At 39.8% G+C, this 25542-nt stretch overlaps 1 protein-coding gene across 1 annotated transcript in view; it reads left to right on the top strand.

Moving 5' to 3' along the window:
• Positions 1 to 360: 360 nt before the first annotated feature.
• Positions 361 to 25542, top strand: part of klf7b (Kruppel like factor 7b) — an 80293-nt gene continuing 55111 nt past the window's right edge. Inside the window, exon 1 of the mRNA XM_042494011.2 lies at positions 361 to 850. Coding sequence (XP_042349945.1) covers positions 749 to 850 — 102 coding nt within the window. The 5' untranslated portion in view covers positions 361 to 748. The remainder of the gene's footprint in view (positions 851 to 25542) is intronic.

The following is a 25542-nucleotide window of genomic DNA, read 5'->3' as shown; positions in this document are numbered from 1 at the left end:
AATCTTTCTGAACATTCATACCAATGTTTACGTCTTTTAGTCGCTGTTTCCTTGCAGCAGCGGCAGCTCGCGGTTTCACTCCTCTCTGCCTGTGCAGCCTGTAATGACTGAGAGAGGAATGCTGCTGGTTTTATATAGGCCTCTAAAAATAACTCACCCCTCACTGCCATGTAGGGCCGGACTGACAGCCTCCCGCGGCCAATAGCGTCCCTGCATCCCTCATAGCTCCGCCCGCTCCCTCAGTCTCAGCGCCTCCTTAATTGGACGCCAGTGACATCATCAACCCTATTTACCTTATTAGGTCACGCATGAAATTGAGTGACAGGTGGCTCCTCCCCTGCCTCCCTCCCCTCTCGCGCCGGTCGCCTGGATTGCAGCGGGGTCCAGTCTGCTGCTGGAGGAGCAAACCTGGCAACCTGGCAGCTTGTACGGAGACCGATTGGCAATCTGGCAATGCGGAAATAGATCTGGCACCCCCGAGCCCGGACTGAGGAGAGAGGCGTGACAGAGCAGAGCAGAGAGGAGAGGGGATTGCATTGACAAAGATAAAATAATCAACTCTTTCGTTCCTGTTTTTCTTTTTTTTTTAAATTAAAGTGCTCAGGTGCGCTCATCTGCACCAGCTGGGATTTTTTATCTCCAGTTTTTCAACCTGACAAGTCTGAGAAGAAGGAAAGAAGAAGTGCGTTTTTAATTTGGATTCCGGACTTCTTTTACTGACTTTTCGCTCCTTTTTTGTGCATCAAGCATGGATGTGTTGGCGAATTACAGTATTTTCCAGGAACTCCAACTCGTTCATGACACTGGTTATTTCTCTGCGATGCCTTCCCTGGAGGAGAACTGGCAGCAGGTCAGAGATGATGCGTTTTCTCTTCTTTTCCGGGAAATTGGAGTGGGTTACAAACTGGGATGAAATAGTGGCATGTGTGCGCTGCTTGGTTTTCTGTGCGTGTGTGTGTGTGCGTGTGCGCGTGTGTGTTTTTAGTGTTTTGCATCACTAGAGCGCTCTGGAGCGGCAGCAGCAGCCCCCGTGTAGTTGCGTTAGTTTTTTTCTCTCTCTTTCGCTCACATGGAGCACGGCGAGGTCCGCTGACAGGAGAAAACACACACACACACACACACACACACACACACACACACACAGAGGGAGCGAGGTGAGGAGGAGGAGGGAGAGGATACAAACAGATTTACGCGCTAATGGCACTAATGGACAAACTGCATTTTAAAATGCGTAAAAACCATCTTTGACTTTACGCACACGCCTTGTACTATGAAAGAATGGTACCTTAGACTTACTTAAGGGTAAATTAAAGCCCTTAATCATTTATGTAAAAGCAGGAGCACGCTGTCCTGTGAAATGCCCCATGATGATATCCAGATTTTAACTAAAACATTGAGAGGCGTTTGGGGAGAAATCAGATGGTAAAATGCTGCTTTTCCTTTAAGGTTGGCAATTTAGCGGATTTTTCAGCTTTACTTTCAGTTTCAGCTTTTTTCCCACTCACTCATCCCATTTATATTTACATAATTGTTAGTATGAAACGCTGTTGGATAAAACTGACAATGGAGATGGTCAAAATGCTGCTTTTCCTTAAAGGTTAGCATTTTGGAGATTTTTCAGCTTCACTTGCTTTCTGCTAAGGATCAGCTTCAGCTGTTTTCTCACTTACTTAAACCATATACTTTATTGGTAATATGAAATGCTGTTGGATAAAACTGATAATGTAGGCTGCCAGTCTAAAAATGTTTCTTTTCCTTAAAGGTTGGCATTTTGGAGATTTTTGAGCTTCACTTCACTTAATGGTCTGTTAAGAATCAAATTCCTGTCTTCCCACTTACTTATCCAGTTTATTTTTACATAATTGATTGTATGAAATGCTATTAGATAAGGCTCTAAAAAGGCAGGTGGTAAGTCTGAAAATGCTGATAGAGAGCAACCTTTTGGGCTCCACGTTGATCTGATGAGCTGTTTTATCCCTTTAAGTTACTTAATTGGTGCATATTTTACCCCAGCATGATAATGAAAAGTTAAAGGAGGTTGTAGAGTTGAAAAACAATGGAAAACAATGGTTGAATCTTTTTTTGTCCTGTTATACTGACTTAAGATGATGCTGTGCAGCATTTAATTGACAGCTGAGACTGAGTGAGAGGTGCTTGAGGGTGAAAGTGGACTGATTTTTGTTTTGCAGTCTGAGCCGATGATTGAGAATGCTGTTTTTAGTGTGACTGATCTGATCGATAGACCGGTCTGTCAGCCTGATATGTTGGGATTATCACTCACTCACACACACCCCCCCACACACACACACACACACACACACACACACACACACACACACAGGCCATGGGAGATGGACACATGCTTAATAGCGAGTGACTTGTTCTTAAATAATATATCTACATCTGCCACTGTTTGTTTGCAGACAATCCTGCTGAATTATACATCATCACCCTCTATAGAACATACACTAGACTGAGCATGAGCCCACCGACCGTCTCATAACCTTTATCTAACATGCAAATTACTGACTGTATCTATAATAAAATAGATTAAAGGGGATTTTCAGTGATTTGTGTATTGCAAAAATGACCACGTGGGGTTTTTTTGTGTGTGTAGATAACAAAAAACATTGAAATTGGCCCTTTTCCCTGATTTTCAGTTATAGCAAAGATTTTGAAATTTGAATGGGCATTTAAAAGGATACAGTACAGGAATTGTCAGTTTCCATTTGTAAGCACAACATTCAAACTTTGCCCCTGATCCATACACTGCTTGTGCCCAAAGCTCCAGTTTGTGTCCAGTGTTTTTGGTACATTCATGGGAGCAGCTGATACTTAAGCAAACTATCAAAGCTAACTGTTGGCACCTAGGCACCATCCAACAGAAAGCAGGCCAACTCGTCGCTCTACGTCCCCATCCTCTCCTTCAGAGTTTGCCAGCAAAAGTAAAAGTCAAGCCCAGATTCATTTGTCCTCTTGGCATTTCGCCTTGCTATACTCTCATTTTTTCTGCACTTTTTTAATAATTTTTGTGGCTTCCTTTTGGATGCTGCTACCTGGTTGCTTAAAGGCTACTCAAAGGATGCTGGGACAAGCTCCTTGACCCCCATGGGAGCTATAGGGTATGACCATAGACTGCAAATAATAAAGATAGACAATGTGTCCCCTCTTACCCTCACTATACTTAAGTGAAGCTAAAATATCCGAGATATTTTGCACTGGTGACGTCATTCGGAGCCAGAGTCTGCGCTGTAGCAACCTCCGTGGTTCCTGCCAAAACGCAAGTGCACAGGTTGGCTGACAGAGCCATCATTCATGGTGGAATATCTCCTATTTGTATAATTGAAAAACTCATTTACACCGAACTTATCATAAAGATGATCGCTTGAACAAACAACAGGGTGATGAAAACTACCTTCAGTGACAGATACCATCTTTGGGAAAAATGTATTTGGTCTGTACTTTGGGTTTTTAGTTTGGCCTTTGTTTAATTTATTAACATGGAGGGGCGGGCTTTATGACCTATACTGCAGACAGCCACCAGGGGGTGATCAAATTGAAAAGCTACGTTGGAGGAACTGTCATGTTGGTCAAGTCTATATACAGTCTATGAGGTATGACAGATGCGCAGTGTTCCTGAATCTTTGATGTTGGAGAGTTACAGCAGAAATTACAAGAAATAAATGGACGATGTCCGCTCAGGTGCTCTTCACGTGGGTTCCTCTTAGCCTCTTTTGGTGTGCTGGACCTGACAGAACTTTTTTGGTTCTTGAATAGATGTCGGCCGAACGTTTTAATACAGAGTGAGTAAGTTTATGGTCTTTAATTAAGATTTTTTTCACTCATTGCAGAATTGTAATTCTCAGCCATATTCTTTCTTGATATATATGCCTACCCGAGGCTGACTGCGGACGCCTCTGTGAATTGAATCAGTCATCCACATGTTCTGTGATAGGACGTCAGGTATTGAGCCTCTCAGAATGTGTAGACCAGATTATTACTGCACATGTGTTGCATCCCAATATTATGACGCAGTATGACACTGTGACTTCTCGTCTTTTTAACCTCCTGTTATTAGCTTTGGACTACACAGCCACTGGCCAAAGGGTGAAACCCTCATAATGTCTTGAACAAAGCAAGTAAGAAGAAAATAAGAAAATGCAGGCAGTCTGTAGTCTCTGCAGATGAGTACACTGCCAGACACTTTTAGTGGGTCATAAGTGATGACTGAGATGGATTACTTGTATGCACTGTTTTTTTTTTTTAAAAGTAAAATCCTGCAGTATTCAGTGTAAGCAGTGATAGACTCAAAAAGGATGAAGAATTAATTATATCAGAATCAGGTGATACAAGTATTTTTCCCTAACTTCCCCCCTTGAACTTGAGAAATAGAAGCTGTTAATTGGAAGCCACCTTCAGCCTCATGTGTAAGTGTGTGTTTTCACCTTTTATCTGCTATTTAATTTTCAGTAAATCGCCTCACCTGAATTAGCTCCCAACAGAGACAAAACCGTCTCAGATGGTGCCGGCTCGGTCCATTGTGCATATCCAACCATGTGTTTATAGTCCTGAATGAAGCCCAGACTCCTTCTCTCCTCCCTGACTGTCTTACTGACACAAATTCACACTGCCTCGTCCTATTTTTAGTCCAAACAGCACATAGTTTCATCCCCTGTAACCTATTTTTTCGGTCTGTAATCATATTGTTAAATGATTGAGAGGTTTCGTGGAGTTTCAGGTTTTGATGTCATGTCTCATTTTCCACAGAATGGCTGGAAAAGCTGTTTAAATCTGTGCCTGGAGACGGGAATGTAAAGCTGGAGGGGGAAAAGTAATTCCGCTCAGTTTATCCACACTTTTATTTGCAGAAAGCAGTTTTACATATTTCAGCCTATACTGTCAAACTGAAATGAGAGTGCACTGTGAGGTATCGTTTGAAATTTGACAGCAGTGTGACTCCAGAGTTTTGGCTCAAACACCAAAAGTGAATGACAGCACCTGTTTGGTGCGAGTGGCTACAATGACATATGGGCCTTTTCAGAGTTTGTCTTTCATTTGGATCCACATTAGTTGTTACCTTGGCAACGACTCGTGGCAAATGAAAAATAATTGGAGGTAATTTAAAGCTGCTCAGGGGCACTCTGACGCTTGTTTGTGTTCTTATCAAAAATTAAATTAGAAGAGATTGTATTTATGTTCATCATGTGGAGAGAAACGTAACTGCTAATGAATTCTAAATTCTGAATTCTTCTGACCCACTGGTGGCAAATGTGTGTTTTTTAGTATGTCGAAGGCATGACTCACCTCACTCTCTCTCTAATTTGGCAAGTACTCATTGCCTTTATTGGTTGAGTCATCTAGCTAGAGACAGCCAAGCCGTTTTTTTGTTTGTTTGTTTGTTTTTGTTTTGTACCAGTTTGTGAACATGTTTATTTCTGCTTTAAATTGGGCATTTTAACATGCAAGCCTGTTGGAATTAACTCGTTTTTGAAGCCAGCCTCAAGTGGCCATCAGAGGAACTGCAGTTTTTGGTATTTTGGCATCAGTTTCATTTTTGAACTCCTGAAGTTGCCGCTTGGTAAGAAAGCAAAGGTTTGCTAATAGCTCAGAGTCAAAGTGTGCATGTGTCTGATTGATGTGTTTTTTAAATTAATGAATTCTGGTGAGACTTCCAGTTTAACTAACAAACAGTTAAACAGTTAGGTCTAACAAAAACCCAGGTGATTCTTGGATGTATTTTAGCAACCAGCAACTTGACAAGTCATGTCTCAAAAATTCACAAATAAATAGTAAAAAAAAAAAAAAGAAAGAAATTTATCTGAAAATAATAAAAAATAATATTATGTACTTTTCTATACCATAACTTTAAATATCAAATTATTATAATTCTTAATGTAGTATAGTCATGTCTCATTTTACTCCTGATAAGATTATAAACCAGCAATTAAAATGTCAGAATATTTTCTTTAATATTACTGCTTCTTGAATATATCCCAGAATATTTGTGAATGTAGCTTTCTTCTAAATCTCCATTTTATTCACAGAAACTAGGATGTTAGTTTTTGTTCTCTCCAGAGACAGAGGTTTTGATGTAAGCTCTGGTTTTCAGAGTGGAAAATGCTCTTATTGTGGATGGAAGGCCAAAACTGATAGAAAAAGATGTGTTTTGTCAATTTTATCTGCACTAGTGGGGACAATTTCAGAGAGAGGAGAGAGACAAACACACACACTAAGACCAGGCACACCCACATTTTTTCCACTCTTGTTCCTTCTGTCTCCCTCTATCCCCTCATTCACTCCATCACACACACACACACACACACACACACACACACACACACACACACACACACACACACACACACACACATGCTTGGCTGGCATGCACTAATGGAAAGCTATGGTCTGGCAGGACTCATCCCGCCACTTTCGACAGTAATTGGCCGTTTGCTGTCAGACGGACAGAGAAACACACTCACGGACACACACACACACACACGTACACACACACACACACACACACACACACTCACTCAGTAACACACATACTCACGCAAACAAACAACCAGATTTGTGTATGTCATTTATCTTTCCCGACTGTCCCTGCATCATGCTCCTGGTCTTTGTTTCCTTGTACTGGCTTCTTTTATCAGCTGCTTTGCATCATGGCTAAACATGTGGAAAACACACACACACACACACACACACACACACACACACACACACACACACACACACAGTGTCTTTCTCACTCTTTCTCGCCTGTCTATCAGCCTTGTTGCCTCTGACAGTATGAGCCCATGTTCTGCATATAATTGCTGCATCTTTGCAGGTCTGGAATGATGTGATGGGCTTTAGGGATTTGTGTGTGTGTGTGTGTGTGCGCAGTGTCCAAGGATAAAATGGCAAACCCAGACTTCCCAATTAGATATAATCCATTTATTTCAAAGCAGAGCCATGCCAAAATCTGATGAGTAAGAGGGAAAAATGGACAGTGACAACAAAGGGTCGGTGCAGATAAAAAGCTGCTTCATGTGGTTGTTGTGAATACAGATCTGCATTCACGTACTCGTAATATACAGTAAACAAACGCTGCATGCAGGTATCCTGCCTCATTTAGAAGCATGATGCTGATTCTCTGAGTCTCTGTCTCATCTTGTCTCTTAATTTATGTACCCTGTATGTCTGTAGTTCTTTTCAAGCTGATTGATTTATTTGCTGCGGTGTCGTTACAGCACTATGCTCGACCAACCAGCTCTGTGTCACTGATATACAGTGTCTCCATTAGGCCTGACAAGCCTGCAAAGTACAGCCCTGCATCTCTCTCAACAGTGCATGTTGTCAGTATACTGCAGATTTGAACTACTGCTCGTACTGTCCAATCATTACAGTATTTCTGCAAAAGGAATCTCACTAATTATTGCTTTTTCTCCACATCAAATCTTCTGTTAAAAGTGCAGGCCAAATAAAATCAAGACCTCTCCCCGAGGCAGAGCTTCACCCTCTGGTTGTGTATCGCTCCAACAAGCTCCATGATTTCAAATTTCTGTTAAACATTTCTCACTCTGCACTGCACCTAAACTGAACCATCAATAACACAATAATTCAGCATAAGCTTTTGATTTATGGCGCTTGTTGGATATGCTAACCAGCCTGGGAGGAAATGCTGCCTCACAGGTTACATTTACGTCATGCATCAAAATCTTTAAAGGTCTTTCACAAAATTCACAACAAATCTTATTTAAAATCCTGTTTGGACCTAATTCCCTTGTCAAAGTTGGGGTGCTGGTTTTGTAATGATGACCTGCTCATAATTCTGGAAGACAAATTGAATTTGTCCATTTGCACCTGGCTGAGAAAAGTAACACTGCAGCTGCTCGGCTTTTTACATCCATTCGTATGACGCGTTATTATGGATCTAGCATAGGTCTGTCAACTGATTAAATCAAAGTTTGGCTTGTTAGTAGCCTCAGTGTGCCTGGGCTGAACACTGAGTGATACAGGAAATGACTTATTTGTTGCACTGCATTCACTTTTTGTAATGTCTGATGTGATTTGTAGCTTTTATAGTATGATTTTGTGGGTTGGCTTTATGTTGTTTTGTAGTTTTGCATTTCATGTATGTATGTGAAATAAGGATGTATGATTATATCGGCATGTCATCGGTTTCAGCCGATACTTGCTTTTATACAGTTTATATAACTTTATTCTGACAGTACTTTATTGAACTTAATTCTAACAGTACTTTAACTTTATTATATGGCATTAGCGACTTTATTTGACTTTATTGTAACTGTAGTTCATTAAATAATTTTTTATTTTAGTGCTATTTTAGTACATTAGTTTAGAGATTTTTGGGATATATATTGTGCAGCAAATTTTCGCAGAAATCGCAGTATTATTGTAAAGCCATATCGCCCAGCCCTAAAGCAGGTATCGTTTGACTGGCGAAGATTTGTTAATACTTGGTTTCTTAGAGGTATCGAGTGCGGACACCCAGCCCTCGCTTGCTGTGGTTCCTCCTCTTTGCGTTTTTTTATCTGGGATTTTCTCATCTTTTGGCTGTGACTTGACTCCTTGATTGTGCATCGATGTCTTTTTTTCAAGCCTTTGTGACAATTAAAAATGAGACCAGGTCCTGGTCACATCAATAAATGAATCAAAATGTTGATTATAAGAGTCCCAGGATACTCAGACTGTGCAGCTTCTCATGTACAGAGTCCATTGTTTCCCCTTCCTCTCTTCTCTTTGTAACCTGTTAACCTGCTGCATGGACCACTGCATGAACTGGTCTTCTGTGTCTCTCACTCTGTCTCTCTCTCCCGTGGCTTGAGGCTGGCCCTGGGAAGTTTGACAAGATAATGAATTGCCATGCATGCTGCAGTTTTTCACATTTCACAGCCCAGTAACTCTGTATGTAGGGATGGAGGGGATGGAGGGGGGCGGGGGTGGAGGATGAATGGAGGAAAGGATGAGAGAGAAAGAAAACACCAGTAGAGACAATACATGAGGTGAGATGAATAAATGCAGGTGAAAGTTGGTCAGGAAAGAGAGGACGGTTTTTCACTCCGTCTTCCTCTTGCGTCTCTCGCCATCCGTCCCGTGTTACCACAGACACGCACACACAGAGTTATGTAATTGTCTGTGGTGCGCAGCTGCTTCCTCATAGTCATAGTAGACGAAAAAAGAGGAAGACGAGGGAGGAACACAAAGGAATGGAGAGAAAAGAAGGAAATAGACGATAGGAAAGTCAGAGAGCGACACAGAAACACAGAGATATGAAGAGAAGAAGGAATATAGCTGCTGATTATGTAATCCAAATGTCAGAAAGTAAAATATAACTTAAAACTCAATTCATCACTTTTCCTGAAAACATTAACTGGAGCTTTTAGTACTGCAGTTATTGTATGACAGTATTATAATACATTTTTAGTGCTGGGACATAGAACCAGTGAATCTGTTGGTTTATTTAAAGAAAATGAATGAAAAAAAACTTCTTCTAAATATTGCAGTGTGACGACTTCAACTTTTTAAAAGCAACAAATTTGCTACTTTACTCCTTTTATGATGTTTTTAGCCTCGTTGATATATTTAGTAAAATTGAAGCCTCATTTTGGGCTCTCCTAATGTTTCATTGGTCTTGATGAATCATCCTAAACAACCATAACATCGATTGCTATGAAATTTGATGCAGACTTCCATGTTTCTTTAGGGATAACCAGCCCAGTTGCCATAAAAACAATGTTGACATTGTACATTTGATTGATTTCTTTATTCTAATATGGCTGCGGTGATCAGTCCAAAATACATTTTATCTTGCTGCTCAGTCACCAAACATAACGCTCTGGTTTCTATTCCAGGCCCAACAAACCAATTTTGCCAAAAAAAGCTCCTCTTCTAGGACATGACTCAGCTTTTTCATGATCAACCAACCAAACGTAATCAACATAAATGGAGGCCATTTTACCGAAAAGCACATTCCATATATTTTTTACATTTATGCAAACCATTGATAAGTTAAATTTGCACATTTAATTTAAACATTACTAAAGCAATAAAACATACGAGCTGACTTTGTCATCATGAGGTGAAAGTGATGGTGAGGCATCCAGGCAGAGGCCTGCCAAGCTGCAGACCACTGCAGACCACGGTTTCGGACCAACAAACATTAAAACCAGTTGTTTTCTACAGTCATTGCGGATTCTCAGTAGCTTTATGTCCCCCATGTGTGGGTGTTTTTTAGCGATCTGTCGCTTTCCATTGGGTAAAGTACAGTGACAAGTGGCTAATTTTCATCAACTTGTTTTCTGCTGGGATAGTGCCAAAAAAGCAGTTGTTTTTTACAGAGACATTGCAGTTTTTCCACCTGAGATCATGCCACCAAAACTGGATATTAAGCCTTAAAGCAGATGTTTGTTAACAAGTCAAACTCGATATATTGCTCCTTATGGCCATCAGATGTATCAGTGTTAATTTCTGATTTTCTTTTAGACTGGAGTGCCAGCATTGATGGTTTTGCAGCCATGTTTCCGCTGGTTTGTTGACACTTTTGTATTGTAGCTGTCAGAAATTACCCACAGCAACAGCTTGGAATTACAGCTAAGAGGCTGACATGGTTTTTACCTCTCAGCTGCTTTGAGTTTCATTCTGAACTGAACCCGCCAGGCTCAGGTCGATTAGCAGAACTGTGTGTCAGCGCTGTGATTGACTGCTGACTTGTCCAGTGTGACCTGCCTTTTGCCCGCTGCATGCTGGGACCGACTGCAGCCCGCTGCGACTCTGAACAGGACAAGCTTTATCGAAAATGGATGGATGGAAGTCTAAATTATGAGTTCTAAGCACATAATTATGAGGCCTTTTTAAGCGTTTTGATCGTCATAATTTGGAGATACTTGCTTTTGCCAATCATAACTACATGTAGATATTATAGTCCAGTGACAACTGGAAACCGCAGAAGACAGAAAAATATTCAAAGCTGTAAAAGAAGTCAGAGCTATAATAATAGAAGCGTCTTCACTTCTTACAGTGTGGAAGCTGGTGCCAATATTGTCCTCAATATGAGCTGCTCTAATCACTGCATTCATTCATTTTCTTCTTTATCGTTCTCCCAAACACACACAGTTATTGTCTTCTCCTCATAATTTGAAATCACTCGAGTAAAACACACACACACACACACTCTTGCCCGAGAACCCATAATTCAGTAAGTGAATAAGGCACCCGGTCTACGGTGGCAGAGATTAGATAAGAAAGTGAGCAGTCAGACTGCCGCGGCAGGAAAGCAGAACAAATGAACTGCACTCGTGATGGAGAGAGCTTATACTGTGAAAGCCATAGCCCTGATCTTTCAAGATGAGTGGTTTTTTATGGAGGGCAACTCTCCAGCACTATTCACCATGGAGCCCGATTACTACAGTTTACAAGGAGATTTACCCATTCATCTCTCCATGCTTCAAACACGCTGTGGACATCAGCTAATATATAGTTTTTCTGTATTTGGAATTTGTCAAGGAAAAGTCAAACATTTTAGAAAAATGTTCTTGTTTGCTGCCAGATATCAGTTTTATCTCTTTGGCTGGAGATGTTTAGCCTAATTTAGTAAAGACTGTAAAGAAGGGTCAACTTTGGTGAACTAAAGTGCAGCAACGATTAGTTGATTAATAGGGATTAATAATTGACAGGGATTTTTGCCAATATCTGATACGTCCACTTTTTTCCTACCTACTTTTAGTGATCAAGTCTCATCTTGTAGTGGAATTAACTTCATATTATTTATACTCTAATAATGATCGCTCACCAGCAGATGGAGACATGATATACAATGCCTTAATTTATTTCATAAGAAAAAAAAGACAATTTGGGGTTGATGTTTTGTATATGTTAACTTTGTCAAATAAAAAGGTTTTTTTTTTTTTAATTTCAGCAGAAATCTTCATTTCAAAGCCAATATCTGCTGATAATGGTGATGTGCCAATGTTATTGTGCATCCCTGTTTCACATAAATACACATAAAGACTACAAAATAAGAAGAGTACTTCAACTTAGGCTTGATGTTTTCTACATGTTCACTTTGTCAATTAAATAAACAAATAAAATTATTGGTTTGAGATATCAGCAGAAATCAGCATGCTGACAGATTCAGATATTTCATTTTAAAGCCAATATCTACCAATACTGATGACGTCCCGATATAATCATGCATTCCTGTTGATTAATCGTTTCACTCGCTCTCTGGTTTCAGTTTCTCAAATGTGAATATTTGCCTTTTTTTAGCAATTAAGTTTAAGGATTACCTTTAAGGATTTAAGAGTTAAGTGTTTGTTGCTTGAATGAAACTAGTTCTCTAGGCTGTATCTTCAGTAGGTATTTATTTTAGTTATAACTTCTATTTTCTGTTATGAGACTGGATTTGTTGGTCAAACAGACTCGTATTTGGGAAGTTTTTTCCAAACAGATCATCAGAGAGTGTTTGATTTTATTCGTTTTTATTAAGAGAAATCCTTGTGGAGATCACAGGCTGAGCCGTGTACACACACACACACACACACACACACACACACACACACACACACACACACAGGTGTGTTGTGCTGTGTGCGTTTGTGTCTCTACATCCTGCTGAGCCAGTGTTTGCAGACCGATTGGCTCTGGGATAAAGCCTTGTGACCTGGCATCCATCCAACCCTCCCAACCTCTCTCTGTCTCTCTGTCTGTCTTTTCTTCTCTCTCCCCCTCCCTCCTCCCTCCCTCTCTGCCCCCTGTTCGCTCCCAAACATCCTTTTGTTTATGCGCATTTTGAATTTGCACATTAAAAAACTGAATGGAAAGGAGGATAGGAATTTGGAAAAGAAAAAGCCTAAATATAGCAAAAAGTTTTTGCTGTGGCCCGAGGTGGAAAAGTTGATGTGTCAGCAAAGAGAAGATGCAATAAAGGCTGATGGAAACACATTTTGCAAATAAACAATGACATTGTAGGACCTGCTTCCCCCTCTTTTCTTCTGCTCTTTTATTACTGCTGGAGTAGAAAGCTGTCAGGATTCCCAAAACGTAAAGAATAAGGCTGACAAAATCCTGGTGTGTTTTGCCAGAGGAGACAAAATAATTCATGAAAATAACAAATAGCAGCATTCAAATGTCACAATGTACCGGAAGAGTTACGGCAGCAGCTTTTTTTCATAATGTTATGATCTTCTGAGAATATTCAGCTCAAGTTAATGATCCATATTTTAATTTGCAGACTTGTTTTTTGGTGAATTTATTTAATATCTGCACATCTGGACGGAAATACAGCCTCTTCCTGTCTCTTTAGTGCTTCGCTCCTGTGCTGAACCAACAGCCACCAGGGCACTCACATGTTCTCTCTGTGTGTGTGTGTGAGTGTGTGTTTTGGTAATGACATCATTCATGGTGTGCAAAGGATGTTGACAGTGGCAGAGGAAGTGTGCGTATGTGTGTGTGTGGTTGTGTGTGCTGGCTTGGCGAGGCCTACAGTTGGCAGTACAGTGTCCAGGATAAACACACAGACACACACACACACACAAATTCATTGCTGGTTTCACAAAAACCTAATAAAGTAGTGCGTGCATTTTCTAACACCTTGTTTAGTTTTATTTCTTATGCTGGTCTAAAGTACGTCAGACGTATTTTAATCCCAATAAGTTCCTCTCCCTGTCGCCGGGATATCTCAATAACGACCAATGTCACCTACTGACAACCGACAAAAAATAAAAACATGGTTTTGTTTGTGGTTTAGTAACTGTTGTGTAGTGAGCAACGAGAAGACAAAGAAACAATGCTGCAGCTTCACTAAATTTTCCCCAGAAAAAAACGTCCTTGTAACTGACATTGTAATTGTGCCAAATGTGTCCCTTCTGAAATTGTTTCCAAAGGCACAACTTCTGTGCCGGAGTAAACAGAGCTGAGCAGCTTGAAGCTGCCTTTAAATGGAGCTCACAACATTTTCAGCAGGCAACACGGTATGTTTTCTGTTCACCTTCATAAAAATAGTGAATTAAATTATACTTTTCTATGTTTTTTTTTTTTCAGAAATGAACAAAAATTTCAAGCTATAAAGTGAAAGCATGTGTATGAAACCAGTGAGTCAAACTGAATGGACTGTTTAGTTTGAATATAATTTTAATTTAACCAGAATTCTTATCAAATTGTTCCTACTTGATCAAAGATAAAAAAAAATCAAATTAAAAAAAAAACTTGAGTTGGAAGATCAGTATCACAGAATTAATTTATTTTTCCCAAAATGTGTATAAATCACAAGTGGACAAATGGATGCAAAATTGTTTCACTGTTTAAGTTTTACATCAGACAAAACTTATCTGAAGTGTACAAACCAAAACTGACTCATTTGGATGTCATGCCTAATTTTTTTATATATACAACTTACATATCATTATTAATTTAGTGTGTAAACTGATGACACTATTGTCATGTCATCACAGTAGAAATCTCTAGATGTTAAAATGTAATGACGTTACATTATCGCCGAGCCGTTCTCAGTCAGAGTGTGTCCGCATGAAACCAGCTCCTGCCTCACAGTTTCATCAGGGATGTCACATTGTTTCAGGGCATTTGAGCATAATATACAGTGTGTGTGTATGTGTGTGTGTGTGTGTCTCTGTCTGTGTGTGTGTGTGTGTGTGTGTTTGTGGGGACAGAACAACAGCGTTGCAGCGAGGATGGAGCGTGCCAGCGTTCCAGTGCGCCTTTATGCATGCATGGTTGGTGTGTGCGTGTTCGTGTGTGTGTGCAGAGTGGGACACAGTAAATGGGTCATATGCAGTGGAGGAGGATGACCTTGGGAATTTGTCCTGTTTTTCTTCACGAGTCTGCCGACGCAGTTCTTTGTCTCGGAGAGAGAGAGAGAGAGAGAGAGAATGAGGTAGAAATACAATGACAGAAAACTGACAATCAACAGATATTTCCAAACTAGATTTGTTGACAGGAGATGAAATTGTCCCCCAAACTGTTGCCACAAAGTTAGAAGGACACTTATTGTTCAAAATCTAATTGTATGCTGTAGCATTAAGATTTTCTTTAAAGGCCCTGTGGAGTTTTAGACCTCTGTGGAGCTGTTTTCTATTACCAAATCTGTTTTGTTAACCGTGTGCACAAGAACACGATACACAATCCTGCCAATGCTGTCATACGATTTCACTTATCCACAGGTGGAGGTAACCGTAGACTTTATAAAATAATGGGCGAAGCCATAGTGAAATCACCCATTAGTTTGTGAACTCCCGTTTCAAATCCTAGAGTTCAACATTTTGGCCATTGCCACCTTGGATTTTTGGAGCCAGAAGTGATCATATTTGGACAAGAAAGTGGAGCTGACCGAAACACTAGCTGCTAGCTCAGTTTGCAAATTTATAGATTACTCTAGTGCTGTGAAGAATACTTTTTGGGGCTTGGAAGCTTTATAGATAATTACGTGCGAATATTCGAAGATTCGGCCAGGACTACTCAAACCCAACCAAATAGGGACTTGGTGCCGCTGCGTGTGACAGAGAAAGTGATAAAGAGAGGGAAGAGAAGTTGGAAGGTGGACTATTGCATGCAATGTTTCCATAAAGTGTGTTTTATCATATCACAGGTTCGGCCTCATTTAAATTAATCTGTTCCTTTTTTTTTTTATCAGACATCAAATTTAATTGCTTGACGCAAGAGTCAGTGACTGTGCTGACAACATTGGCCTCATTCAGGTCACATGCTTGCGGCTGCCTTTCAATTTGCTCCTGGTGGAAAAACAAAAAAACGAAGCATTCGAATATTGATGTGGACATTAATTACCATGAAAGGAATCGAAATTTCAAAGCTGCATTTGGATCAGCCCCAGTTACTTTTGTTAACTGTGAGAATGCAAATGTTAATTTTCCCTAAAGCCAAAAACTGGTTTATTACCATTAAAACAAAATGTACCTAAAACTGAATATCCAACTGATCTTTTAGTACAACCGAACACTGCAAACACATTTGTAGGCGACCACAACAGTACATTTTCATGAACTGAAAAATCTTTGACTACGTGACTACGTGATTATGTCACTACGTCACTACGTGAATCTGGGGTTATGCCACGGTTGCATTACATGACCATTGTTGTCGCCATGGTAGCGTTGAAATTATATAATTGTTGAAATTAGCTTCCAAGAGACCAAAACTGAATTTTGTTTATTTCTGCCTCTAGTGGCCATTATATGAACTGCAGCCTTTTTTTTTTTTTTTTTTTTACATTTATTTATTTTTAATTCTTTGATTTATTTTAAGTTTTTTGGCTTTGCTCAAGTTTTATGAGTACCTTCAAAACAAAGATGCATTCAGTGTAAATATAGCTTTATTTTGTTGACAAGAAAACCCCACAGGGCACCTTTAATTGGAACTAAGGAAACGAAACCCAGACCAAAATACACTAAATAATGTGTACAAGGAAGTGCATGTTCAGTCTCATTTCCTTTTGCTGTCTGTCTTTGATGTCATTCAGTATAATGTGTTTGAAATGTTAAACACAAGCTTGTTCTCCCTCCACTGGTCCTGCCTTCAAATTATGTCTCATCACATACTTTGTGATACTTTGTGTGCGTGAGCTCAGATTTCTTTGTAATTTATAGCTGCCTCATTCCTGCTGGTGTCACGATTTGCTTTAATGTTTTCCTCCAGCTCTCATTGGTTACATCCACCTGATCTGATCACCAGATATCAAACAAAAAATGAAAACAGCTGCCGGGCCAGAAATGTTAAATGTCTGAGTCACTAACGAAACCCACATTATGTCGTTTCCTCTAATGTGTTTCCTGCTGCAGCTTTTAGTCATCTGACTCAGTGTTTTTTGGATGAGACGTACAGTAAGTTTGGAACTAAAATATCCCTGATTGAATCATTCATTTTTATTCAAAGTGTTACTAAAAAGAACTGCTCCCATCCAATTACTTTCACTGAGATATATTTTCTTCCAGCCAAACTTTCCTATTCCCTAATCATCCAAACCCAATCTTGATTCATGATTAATGTTTGAGTTGTGGCTCATCAGGTCACCATTTTTCAATATTTGTCGTAATTGCATGTTATTTAAGTATCTCTAAATCAGGCCAGCTGTGTGCTGCTGTATGTGGACAAATGGTTGTGGTGTCTGGCCCAGCAGTGCCATGCCTGCTATACTGGGATATGTGGGTCGTCAGCTATTTTAATCCACAGTGTTGCCAGCAATACCTGAGGGAATAGACAAGTGCTGTAGTGTGTATGTGTGCGGGTAAATGTGCTCCCGGTCCATATGTACATGTTAGCAGACACGAGCAGAGACAAAGTACAATGAGACAGTGTGCATTTGAGAAAAAGACATGCAATTAGAGGGTGTGTCCACAGTAATGCAAGTTAATTTGAAAATGCCGTTAAACAGGGTCGTCATTTTCTAAAAGGAATGGTTACATCTCTTATTTTCTCTCAGAAAAAAAGACTGTTGTGCATGAAAATCCTCATCTGTTGAGGTGGACTTTTCAGTTTAAAGGGACAGTTCAACCCTAGACCAAAGCACATATTTTCCTCTTTCCTGTGGTGCTGTTTATCAGTCTAGATTGTTTTGGTGTAAGTTGCCTCGTTTTGATGAGATGTCTGCCTTCTTTTCAATATAGTGGAACTAGATTACACTCGATTGGTGGTGCTTAAAGCTCCAAAAAATACATTTGAAACCTCAAAATCAATTTCTCTTTCCAGAAATCATGATCCAGTTACTCAAGATAATCCACAGACCTTGTTGTGAGCAGCACTTTGAGCACCTCAAGCCGAGGGCTATGTGGCTCCATTATATTGGAAAGAGGGCAGACATCTCTGCAGCTGATGTCTCCAACACTCTGCAGATAACACCAAAACAATCTACATTGGGAAACAGCATTACAGCTAAGAGTAAAAACATGTTTTTTGATATTGGGGTGAAATGTTCCTTTAAAACTCCATTCTGCTTCCTCTGTCTCTCTTATTAGTGTGGGCGGTGTAGCTGATCAAACAGCACAAGTGTTGTTATTAACGTACTGTATCTTTCTGACGTTTTTATTGCTGGATGATTGCACAAATAAAACGTAGTGATTAGATTGGGGGTCATAAATGCTACCTGTTAACCAGAGCTATAGATTCTGGGCTGCTGCATCGAGGCCCTGAAGCAACTCACTTTTTTTAAAATATGTTGTAGGTGGAGTAGCATAAAGGAAAAAAAATATATCACTAAATGTGTAACAAAGACGGTACCTTTATTATGTGACCAGGTGTATTGGCGTACAGCACGAACTAGCAATTGGAGGGAGAGTTAGAGGTGGTAAGTAGTGAGTCAGATTTCAATCGCTTAGATTGTTGATGCGTGGATAGTTGTCTTCCAGTTCACGTTACAGCATGAGACCAGTGTGTCCACAGAGAGTCAGGCGGGGAGCCCACACGAAGACAAAAAGATGCCTTTTCAGATTTATGCACATTAGTGTGGACATGGCCTCAGTTTCCAGCTGGATGAGAAGCAAACTTCACTTTGATGCCAATTGTAGACATGAAGAGTGTGTGTGTGTGTGTGTGTGTGTGTGTGTGTGTGTGCGTGTGTGCGTGCGTGCGTGCGTGCGTGCGTGCGTGCGTGCGTCGAGGGAAGAGGGGAGACATTTGAATTATTTAAGGATGAACTGCAGGACACAGCAAAGCGGAGAAAGAGAGGGTGTTTCTCTTTTACCCCCAAGACAACTTTCTAATGCAGGGAGGGAGAGGGCTGGTCTGACAACACGCACACGCACACACACACACACACACACAACCACACTCACACACACACACAGAGGCATGTATGAGTCATGTGTCCACCCGCTTTGCTTTCCAGCAAGGCCAATGAGATCAGTGGCTTCCTCAAAATACAAAGACCTCTGGAGGTAAAGAGAGAGAGAGAGACCCTGGTGTAAGAAAAAAAAAGGTGTGATGACAGTAGCAGCCTCCCTGGAGTCATGCGCACACACACACACACACACACAATCTTGTGCATCTATCTCTATGAGGGCTCTGCATTGACTCCATTTTATGCTGTTTGTGTCTCTAGTCGAGCAGAGTTGCTGTTGAAGTTTCCTTCAGCGTTTCAGTTTCTAAGGATATTTGCGCACCATGTTGCCTGAAACACATTTATTGACATATTATTGATAATTATTTTTTATTTAAATCATTTATATAGGTTGCAGATTAAAGGCAAAACCTGAAACACCTGCAGTTCATCCCTACATTTGAATTCAGCAATTTAGGGAATAAGAGGCAGTGATGCTTTTGTTGAGGCTCATTGCAATTTACTACAGTGTGTCTGCAGGTCCTAAAAAGTCTTAAAATGTCCTAAATTTGAGTTTGTGAGGCCTTAACTGCCACAGTTAGCTTTTTTCCCCGCATGTATCCATTTTTGATTTCTTTTTTTTATCAAAATAAGTCAAGCTTTTCAGCATGGAAGTCCACATTTCTGATGTTACATATCTTTAAATATAGATACATATCTACCACTCAACATTTTACTTTATAGACTACTTACAGGATATAACCATATTCCTACCTTTGCATGGAACCACATACTACTTACCTTTATACTTACCTGCAGTACTTGAATAAGACAGATTTGATATTTGATATAAAGAAGTTTTAAATCTGGTTAAAAAATTATCTTGTAAAGTTCCTTAAAACATCAAATTTAAGTATCTGATAGTACCGGCAAACAGCCTTAATGTTGGATTTTCCTTTTATTTGTCACATATTTGTAGACTGAACTCACCTGAGTAAAAGCTCTCATGCTCACAAACAGTATGTATGATCACACTGTGTATGATCAAATCTATATAAAGCATGTTTTTATTTTTTAGTCTTTGGCTTTTATTAAACCAGTAAAGTCCAGTCAGAGACCTTTCATGCAAGAGAGACTGTAGGAGACAGTAAAACAGGACAATACAAGATCAGACAGATAAAAACGCTCGCACTTAAACAGTGTTACCAAAAAAAGCAACAAGGAGGTAATTTAGGATAAAACACTACTCAAGTAACGTACATCTTAGTCGTAGATAGTGTTTAAAAACTAGTTTTGCATCAAATTAATTGGTCGATTTGTGGTGTCATGTTTTGTTAAAATGGTTGTGTTCCAGATGTCCGACCTTAAAGTGACAACAGTTGACATATCTTTAATTATTCAGTGCGGTTAATATGGTTTAAAGCTCATTGGTGTATTTCGTTTGTTAAGTCTGCAATTTTTATTTTAGCTTTTCCTCTTCTGTGGTTTGGAGTCACAGTTTCAGCTCAAAAAAACAGTGAAATTCACACACACTCAATCTCAATGATCACATGTTACTGCAACGAATATATCTGCTCGTGTAATCCTGATATGATTTGGCACTCGCTGTTAAATTTACATTAGTCCATTACAGAGAATGACATGAATGAATTTAAATGAGAGGAACATAAAGGACGGGATCAGCTGCTGTTGTGTCTTAATGGATTGACCCTTTCTGTATATAAGTGTGTGTGTGTGTCTGTGTGTGTGTGTGTGTGTGTGGTTTTTTTGATGGGGTGGAGGAGGGACGATGTAAGGGATGAGGTCATTGTGTTGTGTGAGCATGCGTGACTCTTTGTGTGTGTGTTAAACAAAGGCAGTGGGACTGTGTGTGTGTGTATAAGTGATGACTTCACTCGTTATGCATTTATTTATGATCAGTGTTACACCTTAAGCAGTTTGCGTGTGTGTGTCTGTAAATGTGTCTCCCATCTTAAAAGGAAAGATAATTTAATTTTCTAATCTACTTCACTGATTCTGGACAGTAAATTTTGTATCTATAAACACACAGCTGTCTTTACCGTGGGGACGTCATGATTCAAATACGGCATATTGAAGGGACAGTCCAGCATTGTAGGAAATTCCCTTTTTTTCATTGTGAGATGAAAAGAGAGATATGAGCTTAATCTCTGTGTGCCCAGTACAGTTCAGGGACAGTTCAGGACATGTCTAAGCCTGGTTTAATAACAAAAGATTGGAAAAACGGGGAAACTGGTAGTTTACCATCAAATTTGAGAAAATACATCTTCCAGTAGTTATATTACCAGCACACTATACCTGGATACGGCCAGCAGAGACACAGCATAAAGTTGAGGTTAAAGGGGTAAAATGTCATGAACTGGCATATTGTTAAATGGTATCCATGGTAACAAGCATCAGCAGGCAACACAAACTAAAAGGCTGTTGTCTTTATATCTACATTGTAGAGCTGCAACTAACTTTTTTTAAATTAATGATCAGTGTGAGTATTTACTTGCATTTATATTAGTTGGAATAGATTAGTTGTTTGGTTCAGAAAATGTTGGGGAAAAAAGTTGACCAGTAAACCCCCGTAACGCCCCCTTACATGTATGTTTTGTCCACAACCCAAAGCAATTCAGATCACTGTCATAGGGAGCAAAGAAACCAGAAAATATTCACATTTAAGGAGCTTGGATCAGAGAACTTTGATTTTTTTCCCTTTAAAATCTACCTCACATTGCAGTTCTAGTCCAGTCTGCATGTCTGAGCAACTTTTACGCCAAAATACATTTCTGAAGGAAAACTAAGTTAAATTCTTAAATTTTTTCAGATATTTTCATAGTTCAATACAAAATATGTTGCCTTAAAACATGTTTACATCAGTCTCCTTTCTGAACAACTTTAACAGTATTAATTTTCTTACAGCAAAGCTGTGACGTCAGACTGTAAAACATTCATTCATTCATCATTAATCAAAAACAGTACAAGAGCAGTGCAGAAATAATTATTTGATTTATAGCTTTGATTATTACCAACATAAGTTTGATGTGCTTTTTCTCAAAATGTAGGTTAGCATGTGAAAACTGAGTGGACAGTCTGTTTTTCCGTGCTATTAAGCATGTCGCAGCAGCAGCCCTGCACTGAGTCAGGACACAGATGTGCACACAGATGTGCTACGTGGAGTTAAAATAAGTGACAGCTCTGCATAAAAAGGCAAAATTTGCACAAACTGAAGTAAGAGCAAGTGCATGTTTTTGGCTTCCAGGTTTAGTTCTGCCTCCAGAAATATGTCTGTGACACTTGCTGGCTCCTGGTGAAAGTGTGTTTAAAATTCACTCAGATTTCCAGCTGAGCTGTAAAGCGATACTTTTCTACTTGGCTTCGAGTGCTGATTTAAAGCTTCTCTCTCTGCTTCTCTTTGGTCTGTAAACAGTTTACCAAACAGCATCATCGGCCGGTCAGCGGTGATGTTGACTCTGCCTCTGATACACATCAGCAGGTCCTCGGCACACTCTCCCTGATAGCTCTGCTATTCCAAAGTGCAGGAAAATATTCAGTAAAGGATCACAGCGAAATTTACTTTTTTTGGGGTCTTCCGTGCATGTTTGAAAATATAGAGGTCGAACCTTGGTGCTGCAAACCAACCCCCTTACCACAAGTTTTGCGCATAACCATTATAATGACGTTCCATCAACGGAGGGCACTGCACAATTGCAGATTACACTTATTACCCTCAAACTTTTGCTCCACTTTTACAGATATTTGGTTTTTTTTTCCCAAAAACACACGAGCCAACTGTTAATTAGACTACCATACGCCCCTTTTTGTCTGACGATTTCTCACCTGACTTCTTTATCGTTGTCTTTGGCCTCCTCTCTTTCAGCCTGTAGAATATCAGAGGCCCACTGATGCAGTTCAAGAGAATTGGTTGCAGCGGACAAACAATTTTTCCGGTTCTAAACCATTTTATTTTGGGTCAAAATGCTTTGAACAGGTCAAAATTAGGTGCAGGAACTGGAACAGAATCGGTTTCATGTTGGTGGAAAATAAGGATCTGTTCAGGATTGAGTGATCCTACATATATATATATATATATATATATATGTATATGCTTCTCAATCAGTGACTGTATACTAAAGATACAACATAACAGCTCCCCAAAAGTGGAGAAACATCTTGACCGCCAATGAGCTGAACTAAAAACTCAAATTACAAATCAAATGCATTTAGATTTTGATTTTCGGTTTCTGTCGTTTCAGGTAGTAGTTATAATCATGGTGTTTGTTTGAGTGTTTGTTAGTCTGATGATTTTGTTTTTTAAGTTATCAGATGCTATAAAGAGGGAGTTTGACGTCATCATTGACAGCTTTGTGTCAGTCTATGTGCTCAAGATCAATAGTGCTGCTCACAATTTGAACGGACGCACAGACCTTGACTCCTTAAGTGCAACATTGCAGCGTTTTTATCTTGGATATTTTGGCTTCATTTTTTGTACATGGGGAGGAAGTGGAGAATCGTCATCCTTTTTTTATATATAGTCTATGTTGTTAATAGGTTTCTGAAGTCCAGTATAGAAAATATGCTAGCTAAACACCTGGATAAATGCTGTATATATTGCGTGTCATTGTTCCATTTTAGAAATGCCATGCTGTTCGGATATTTGTCACCTACATTTGAAAATAGTGACTGTCAGACTTGTTTATTTAAACAGCAAACTAACTATAGTGTTAGAGTGCAATTCCCACAAAGATGAGAGCACAGCTGTCTGCACAAATCAGTAGTTGTGCACACAAGTCTTCGGTTCACGGACAGGTGAAAAAGGCATGCTTAAATGGTAAGTTGTGTTTTTGTGACTCACCTGACATCAGAGTGAAACTGTCGCTGTCGACATAAACCTGCCGTCATTTTTGTTTTTGTTTTTGATTTGACTGATAAGCAGTTTTATTAGATACCCAGGCTTGAAACTGGAGTTTCATTTTGACACCAAAGCTTTTAGCGAGGATGTTATATGTTCTGACACACACACACACACACACACACACACACACACACACACACACGGGGTAACATGCTGTAGTGATGTGACCTTGCAAAGGGCAAAGGTGACAGTCCTTTACTCCGGCACTGTTATTGCTCATTGAGTGTGTCTCTATCATCATCTGTGTGTGTGTGTGTGTGTGTGTGTGTGTGTGTGTGTGTGTGTGTGTGTGTGTGTGCGCGTGCGTGCGTTTGTGTGTGTCTGTGTCTTTTGTTTTGTTCTGCCCTCTCTCCTCCCATTTCTCGTCACGTCTTTGTCTCAGTGTTGTTCACCGCGCCAGCTGCTTTTCTTTGGCCCTCTCATTGCTCTGAGCGATGAAGATTAGCTCGGCACACGGGACACACACACACACACACACGCAAACACACACAAACACAGGCACACAATCCAGCGTCTTATAACAAGCTGTTAACCCCCGTTTATAAGTGCGGCCTTTGAATCAGCTCGGTGAAAGGGAGTGTAATCCCTGCCGGACGATTTAATGGTAATCTCCATATCCTGATTAGATTACACACAAACACACACACAGATACGCACACACACATGTTGTCTGCTTCACTTCTAAAGGACTGAATTGAATCTGAATTTTACCGAAATGAACAGGAGATATCTTTTTCTCTTTTCATCCCAGCATGTCTGTATTTCATTTATTTCTCTCTGTCTGTGTTTCTGGGTTATTCAGAGTTTTGGATGCGTCTTTTTTCGTCGTGATCACACGCAGTCGTGATGGTCTACAAAGATTAACACTGATGATGTCTTTTTATAGCACGTTTGCCTTTATGTTGGGGTAACAGACAGTACAGAGTGACAGGAAACGTGGAGAGTCTAGACGCCAACAGACATGTGGACTGCATCAATGCCTTTATACATCTGAAGCATTCAACTTTATTTTTAGAACTCTTTTATCCAAATATTCACCCGCTGAAAAACAATTTTTAGCTTTAACTGTTTACGCTTTTTACACAGTCTCTCTGAACTTGGATTTAAGCCCAAATTATAGCCTACTTTCCACATTTATGCAGCTATGAGGGTCTGCAAAGTTTATGATAATGCATACACTGATGTATGAACAACGTCGAATGAATAGAACCGTGTGTGTGTGTGTGTGTGTGTGTGTGTGTGTGTGTGTGTGTGTGTGTGTGTTTGTTTCCACAGTCAGTGTCCATTTGTGGACTTTATCTGCAGCTTTACCCAAAAGACCTTTTAAACTCTGCCTCTTTAGGCTGCATTCAGACTGACAATATCCCCTGCATCCATAAAAAATAAAAAATAAATGCAGCTTCTCACTTTGTTGGCACAGTGATGGTCCCGAGGCAAAGGGCTGCAACAAAGAAAAGACTTTCACTACAATACACAGCTTCTGTCAGTCAAGTATGTAGGAACGCACAATCCTGATGAAAAACGTTATGATTTTAACAATGTAATTCTGCAATTTATCTTGTAATTGTCGAGATGTAGGATAGAAGAGTCTTTAAACACATGGATCTGTTAGTTAAGCTTGACTTTTAGGATTGTATGACCTGTAGAAACCTGTGCCATAGTGTAACAGTAACAACAAACCTTTGTGATTTTCTTTCCTTTTTTTTTTTTTTAGTGCTGTCCTATTTTCGTTCGATTTCCTCTAGGTCTGGGAATCATATGTGCATATGTAGAACGGTCAAAAGGCCCTCTCTCTGAAATGTCCTGTGATTGGCCAAATTCACCTCCTCTTGGCTCT

This window comes from Plectropomus leopardus, chromosome 10 (assembly GCF_026936395.1).
Source record: "Plectropomus leopardus strain MGB_pleo_1.0 chromosome 10, ASM2693639v1, whole genome shotgun sequence".
Lineage (NCBI taxonomy): Eukaryota > Metazoa > Chordata > Actinopteri > Perciformes > Serranidae > Plectropomus > Plectropomus leopardus.
The sequence above is the reverse complement of the archived record's forward strand: the minus strand, read 5'-3'. Positions and strand labels throughout refer to the sequence as shown.